This window comes from Borostomias antarcticus, assembly GCF_949987555.1.
Source record: "Borostomias antarcticus genome assembly, contig: scaffold_116, whole genome shotgun sequence".
Lineage (NCBI taxonomy): Eukaryota > Metazoa > Chordata > Actinopteri > Stomiiformes > Stomiidae > Borostomias > Borostomias antarcticus.
The window spans coordinates 60001-67500 of NW_028175885.1; the positions used below are offsets into that span (position 1 = coordinate 60001).

At 45.4% G+C, this 7500-nt stretch overlaps 1 protein-coding gene across 1 annotated transcript in view; it reads right to left on the minus strand.

The window, feature by feature from the left end:
- Positions 1 to 2815: 2815 nt before the first annotated feature.
- The window catches only part of cntrob (centrobin, centrosomal BRCA2 interacting protein), a gene marked incomplete at its 3' end in the record, with an annotated part of 27462 nt that continues 22777 nt past the window's right edge, over positions 2816 to 7500 (minus strand). Inside the window, exons 15-19 of the mRNA XM_084462970.1 lie at positions 5068 to 5255; positions 4777 to 4822; positions 4575 to 4670; positions 3729 to 3828; positions 2816 to 3002 (exon numbers count right to left, since the gene is read on the minus strand). Coding sequence (XP_084319096.1) covers positions 2816 to 3002; positions 3729 to 3828; positions 4575 to 4670; positions 4777 to 4822; positions 5068 to 5255 — 617 coding nt within the window. The remainder of the gene's footprint in view (positions 3003 to 3728; positions 3829 to 4574; positions 4671 to 4776; positions 4823 to 5067; positions 5256 to 7500) is intronic.

Below are 7500 nucleotides of genomic sequence, written 5' to 3' on the forward strand. Positions count from 1 at the left end.
CAGTCTCGCCATCAAGAGAGACTACCCTAACCCTAACCCTAACCCACAGGCAGACCTGCTCCCTAGAGGAGACAGACTGAGCCTCCACAGACAGACCTGCTCCTAGAGGAGACAGACTGGGCCCCACTACTCACAAAAAGAGGTGGAAACCCAGCTTCACTTTTTAACTACCTGCCAACTGAACCAGGATCAGAGATACACACTTCCTTCAGATTACAAACACTCTCAAAGAGTTAGAAAACTGAACCAGGATCAGAGATACACACTTCCTACAGATTACAAACACTCTCAAAGAGTTAGAAAACATGACTAATAAAAAACAAAACAAAAACAAAAAACCTATCTGCTGGGGGAAATGCAGCAATGCGCAAAAACACAGCAGCCCGATCTGACAGGAACAGGACGACCACAACCACCGTCCATCTGTATCCCTCTGATCCCTGGACACACACACACTGTATCCCTCTGATCACTGGACACACACACACACACACACACACACACACACACTGTATCCCTCTGATCACTGAACACACACACACTGTATCCCTCTGATCACTGGACACACACACACTGTATCCCTCTGATCACTGGACACACACACACACACACTGTATCCCTCTGATCACTGGACACACACACACTGTATCCCTCTGATCACTGGACACACACACACACACACTGTATCCCTCTGATCCCTGGACACACACACACACACACACACACTGTATCCCTCTGATCACACACACACACACACTGTATCCCTCTGATCACTGGACACACACACACACACTGTATCCCTCTGATCACTGGACACACACACTCTATCCCTCTGATCACTGGACACACACACACACACACACACACACACACACACACACTGTATCCCTCTGATCCCTGGACACACACACACTGTATCCCTCTGATCACTGGACACACACACACACACACACACACACACACACACACACACTGTATCCCTCTGATCACTGAACACACACACACTGTATCCCTCTGATCACTGGACACATGAATATTACACTAACTTATTCACTCACTTAACCTATTTGTATTTACATTTATACTTTAACATTGTTGTGATAGGGTTGTGCTTTGGCAATGAAACCATGTTTCCCATTCCCCAAAAAATGAAAAAAATTAAATTGAGAGGGAGAGATGTAGAGGAGAGAGAGAGAGGGAGAGGAGAGAGAGAGGTAGAGGAGAGAGAGGGAGGAGAGAGGAAGAGGATTGAGAGGTAGAGGAGAGAGATGATAGAGAGATGGAGATAAGGGAGAGGTAGAGGAGAGAGGTAGAGGAGAGAGAGAGAGGGAGAGAGGTAGAGGAGAGAGGGAGGAGAGAGGAAGAGGATTGAGAGGGAGAGATGGAGAGCAGGCAGGGAGAGAGGGAGAGGAGAGAGAGAGGTAGAGGAGAGAGAGGGAGGAGAGAGGAAGAGGATTGAGAGGTAGAGGAGAGAGATGATAGAGAGATGGAGATAAGGGAGAGGTAGAGGAGAGAGGTAGAGGAGAGAGAGGGAGAGATGGGGAGCAGAGGGAGAGAGTATTCTGGGGACATTACAGACTGAACAGCAATTTAAAACAACATATAAGACAACACCCTAACCCATCTACAGTCAACTCTAACCCGGACCAAGTTAGCCCAGTTAGTCAACCCTAACCCATCTACAGTCAACTCTAACCCTAACCCAGTTAGCCCAGTTACAGTCAACCCTAACCCATTTACATTATCCCTCCTCAGCTGGGGCCTAACCCCTAATTCAACAGCCTAAATGCTGCATGTGTCACTCAATGAATAAAAAACTCACAGAAAAACACACAGAAACTCAAACATACAGACACTCACCTGATGCCACTTTTTTCCAGTCCCGATACACACACAAATACACTCACAAAACAAAACACTCTCACACACACAAATACACTCACAAAACAAAACACACTCTCACACACACAAATACACTCACACCACAAACACCTAACCACCAGAGGGAAAGAAGGAGGGGAGTGGAGAGAGACGAGAGAGGAGGGTTGGAGGAGAGAAGAGGGATGTTCCTTATCCTATCCTATTTATCTTTAATCTTGTTATAGGTTGTGTGTGTGTGTGTGTGTGTGTGTGTGTGTGTGTGTGTGTGTGTGTGTGTGAGCGTGCATGTGTGGGGTGAGGGGATCAAAGTGGACTGATTTAGAAGTATAAGATCCATCTGTGTCACATTTCTATCTGATATGGTGATAGCTGGTGTAACATCTCCATATCTGTTATTACACCGGCTATCACCATGTGGGGTGTGAGTACTCTTACTTGTGGGGTTCCTCAAGGCTCCATTCTGGGCCCCATCCTCTTTTTTCTGTACATGCTGCCCTTAGGATCTATTTTTGCCAAACATGATATTTCCTTCCACTGTTTTGCTGATGTACAGATTTGCCTGCCTCTTAAAGCCAAAAGTAAGAACTTGATGCAGCCATTGCTTGACTGCCTGAGAGACATCAGATCCTGAATGGGCTTAAATTTCCTCAACCTCAACGAGAGCAAGACTGACATTGAACCTCCTGCATTAAGAACCTCTGAGTGTTTTTCAATAGCGCTTTTAAATGTGATAAACGGGTATAGTGATAGCTATATATACACACTGCTCTAAGCTTGAGGTACTGGACAACCATCCCTGTAATGTACAACACACACAGCAGGTAGTAGTAGAAGTAACATCATTTTAATGCATAAAAACTGGATTCCATGTTAGTTACATAGTTCAAACACACGTAGATTTATAATGGTCTTCTCTCTTGTCCTCCACCCCTCTTCACCTCCACACCCCCCCCCTCCCACCCCTGGCCCGGCCTGACCCCTGACCCCTCCCCCCAGACCCCTGGCTGGTTGTCCTGGAAACCGTAGGGTTTCGGGGCAGGGCAGATGGGCGGGGCTGTAGATCAGGATTGCACACGCCCACTCCTCGCTTCACGAAACAGCTGGGCTCCACCCACTCAGACCTTCACACAAACACACACACACACACACACACACAGATACACACAAACACAACACCCACATACACAAAACAAACATACACAAACACACACACACACACACACAAAACACATGCAACACACACACACATACAGAAAAATACTGATTTGTTTATGTCAGTTTTATTTTTAATTCAAGGTGAATACACCTCAAAATACAGCACTGTAATTGGCATGTTCAAAGTATATATAAAATAAAATTAATGTTAATAAACCTGTTTGTACTCTTTTGCCCAATGAGAATCGATAAGAGAATCGATCAGGAATCGCATCGATAAGCAGAATCGAAAATGGAATCGGAATCGCTAAAATCTTAAAAATGAACACGCGGGTAAACGAGGCGCCCGAATGCGATAATAATACTAATTGCAAACTGAATCCACACATCTCCCATTGCCCTGCTGTTCTGCCTACCTATTCTACGGACGATAACGTTATGTCCCATTCATTTGCAATGTGTAAGTAATGTGCTAAACAAGTAAAATAGCATTGCTATAGGCTACACAACAGCTAATCACCATGACAAACACTTTTATATTATAATATAATGTAACAAACAATCTCCTGTTTGTCCAGGACATTGAAATGTTCCCGGACACATGGACTGGCACTGATTTTTTCTAACGTGTGTGTGTGTGTGTGTGTGTGTGTGTGTGTGTGTGCGTGTGTGTGTGTAAGATGGAATCTGACCTGAGCAGGGAGATGAGCTGTAGAGGGTTAGAGAGCAGCACCCTGTCAGGCTGGGAGGGCAACTGGGCCAAGAGAGACTTCAGCTGGGAACACACCTGACCTACACACACACACACACACACACACACACACACACACACACACACACACACACACACACGCACGCACACACACGCACACACACACACACACACGCACACACACACACACACACATTACGTTATGTTTGAAGTACTCTATACATTTGAATGTCTTCACGGTGGGCGCTTTCAGACCTGCCTTGTTTAGTTTGGTTACATCAAACCCATTTCCCCCCTTGATTACTCTGCTAGACCGAGACCTCGTTGAAGAGGGTTAGAAAGTTCACAACTTAACTGCCCTGAAAAACATCATACTTTTAACGTAGGTAGCTGGCTAGTTATTTTAGTAATTGACCGATGCAATGGTCATCTTATAATGATCAATTTGGTTTGTTAGAGTCCCAGAGATCATAAATGACTTGATGCACGAGCTCGGCGAGTTGCCTGAAATGGCAAAGCTATATTATATTATACCGATATTAGCTTGTATTTCAAAAGTATAGGTAAGAACACAGGCTTACTGTACAAAGTATAGGTAGTAGAAAGTTGAAGGATGCGTACAAAGTATAGGTAAGTATAAGTAATTATAAAGTATAGGTAAGTACAAGTAAGTACAAAGTATAGGTAAGTATAAGTTAGTACAAAGTATAGTTAAGTACAAAGTTTAGTTAAGTAGGTAAGTACACAGGCTTACTGTACAATGTGTGCATGTGCGTGCGTGTTACCTGTGTTAGATGGTGTGTGTGTGTGCGTGTGTGTGTGTTACCTGTGTTAGATGGGGTGTGTGTTGGATCTCTGGATTGGTGTAGAGGCTGAGCTGGAGAAGGGGTGGACTTCACACTACACCATGATGAGCCCTCTACTGCACACACACACACACACACACACACACACACACAGTGCTCAGTTGTTGCAAGTTGGAACAGTCCAGTTCAGTGCAACTGACAGGTTTCTGACCAACTGGTTACCTGTGATGTCACTCTCCACTGGCTCTCCTGGAGAGCGCTCCAACAGCTGTGAGAGAGAGAGGGGGGGTTCAGTTACTTCAGCGTCTGTGTGTGTGTTAAGAGTGTGGTGAGGGTTAGTGTGACTGTGTGTTTGAGTGTGGTTACTGTGAGTGAGTGAGTGAGTGAGTGAGTGAGAGTGTGTGAGTGAGTGTGTGTGTGAGTGAGTGAGTGAGTGAGTGAGTGAGTGAGTGAGTGAGTGAGTGAGTGAGTGAGTGAGTGAGTGAGTGTGTGAGTGTGTGAGTGTGGTCTCACCATAGAGATGTAGTGCTGTAGCTCACTGTGTCTGCATTCCTCAGATGGAGGCTGGGGGGAGGGGCTAGTGTTGGGGGAGGGGCCCTGGTGGTCGGAAGGGAGGTCCCTCTCAGCTCTCTCCAATCGTTTCTCACATCCATGGCTCCTCCCCTCTGGGACAAACCTCTCCTCCCCGCCACGGCCTACTACTGCAGGACAACACACACGCATTAGCCCAGGTTAGCATTAGCCCAGGTTAGCATGAACCCAGGTTATTATTACCCCAGGTTAGCATTAGCCCAGGTTAGCATGAGCCCAGGTTAGCATGAGCCCAAGTTAGCATGAACCCAGGTTATTATTACCCCAGGTTAGCATGAGCCCAGGTTGGCATGAGCCCAGGTTAGCATTAGCCATGTAGGGTAACATGTACAGACTGAAAAGGGACCTAGTATTAATCATTGTGGGACCCCACATGTCTTCTCAGTGTTCTTTGAGCTGTGGTCACCAAGGGTGACAAACTCTCAGCCAGTAAAATAAGTTCTGAACCAGTCAAGGACAGGTCCGGAGAGGCCGACCCAGTTCCCCAGTCTTCTAACAAGGATATTATGGTCTACAGTGTCAAACACTGCATTCTGGACAGAGCTTTTTTGAGTCAGCATTGATTCTAGTCATTGATAACCTTGACCAGCGCTGTCTCTATGCTATGATGCTATGATGTGCCAAAACCTGACTGAAAAGTGTCCAGGATACAATTTGCAGCTAGGAAATCATTTAGCTGTTTCAATAAAAAAAAATCTAGAATTTCACTTAAAAATGGGAGGTTGGCGATTGGGCTAAAACTGCTGAGGACTGAGGAGTCCAAGTTGTTTTTCTTTTGAATGGGTTTTACCAGGTTTTACCAGGTTTTACCAGGGCAGGTTTAAGTGCTGATGGAAAAACACCTGTACTGAGAGAACTAGGTTAGGGTTAACCTAGCTAAGGTGTCCACAGATAGAGTTAAAAAGTCTTATAAAACGTGGTGGGAATAGGATGGAGAGGGCACCCTAATAGGATCGAGGGGGCATCCAAACCCTAAGTCTATCTTAAATTGTGACTCTGTAAAAACGCCCTGGAATTGTTTTGATTTCTAGAGATCAATTTTGAGAGGTGATCTCTTCCCGCATTTCTTACGGCCTCATTAAAATGGTGAAGGTTTTTCTCTGAGAATATCTCGGTTAGCATGAACTATCATGAACGCAAGTTCACATGAGCCCTGGTTAGCATGAACTAGCATGAGCCCAGGTTAGTATGAACTACCATGAGCCCTGGTTAGTATGAACTAGCATGAGCCCAGGTTAGCATGAACTATCATGAGCCCAGGTTAACATGAACTAGCATGAGCCCAGGTTAGTATGAACTAGCATGAGCCCAGGTTAGCATGAACTAGCATGAGCCCAGGTTAGCATGAACTACCATGAGCCCTGGTTAGTATGAACTAGCATGAGCCCAGGTTAGCATGAACTATCATGAGCCCAGGTTAACATGAACTAGCATGAGCCCAGGTTAGTATGAACTAGCATGAGCCCAGGTTAGCATGAACTAGCATGAGCCCTGGTTAGCATGAACTAGCATGAGCCCAGGTTAACATGAACTAGCATGAGCCCAGGTTAGCATGAACTAGCATGAGCCCAGGTTAACATGAACTACCATGAGCCCAGGTTAGCATGAGCCCTGGTTAGCATGAACTAGCATGAGCCCAGGTTAGCATGAACTAGCATGAGCCCAGGTTAACATGAACTAGCATGAGCCCAGGTTAACATGAACTACCATGAGCCCAGGTTAACATGAACTAGCATGAGCCCCGGTTAGCATGAACTAGCATGAGCCCTGGTTAGCATGAACTAGCATGAGCCCAGGTTAGCATGAACTAGCATGAGCCCAGGCTAGCATGAACTAGCATGAGCCCAGGTTCACATCTGTCTGTCTGTCTGTCTATCTATCTATGTACTGTGTGTATGTATGTATGTATGTATGTATGTATGTATGTATGTATGTATGTATGTATGTATGTATGTATGTATGTATGTATGTATGTATGTATGTATGTATGTATGCATCTATCTATCTATCTATCTATCTATCTATCTATCTATCTATCTATTTCTGGCTGTACCCCAGAGATGATCAGATTACCAGATTAAGACATAATCCCATTCCTTACTGGATTAGAAACCTTTCTATAGCAGACAAGGAAGTGTGTGTGGGTTGGGGTTGGGGTCAGTATCAGACAGGGGAGTGTGTGTGTGTGTGTGTGTTTGTGTGTTAGGGTCTATAGCAGACAGGGGAGTGTGTGTGTGTGTGTGTGTTAGGGTCTATAGCAGACAGGGGAGTGTGTGTGTGTGTGTTAGGGTCTATATCAGACAGGGGAGTGTGTGTGTGTGTGTGTGTGTGTGTGTGTTAGGGTCTATATCAGAC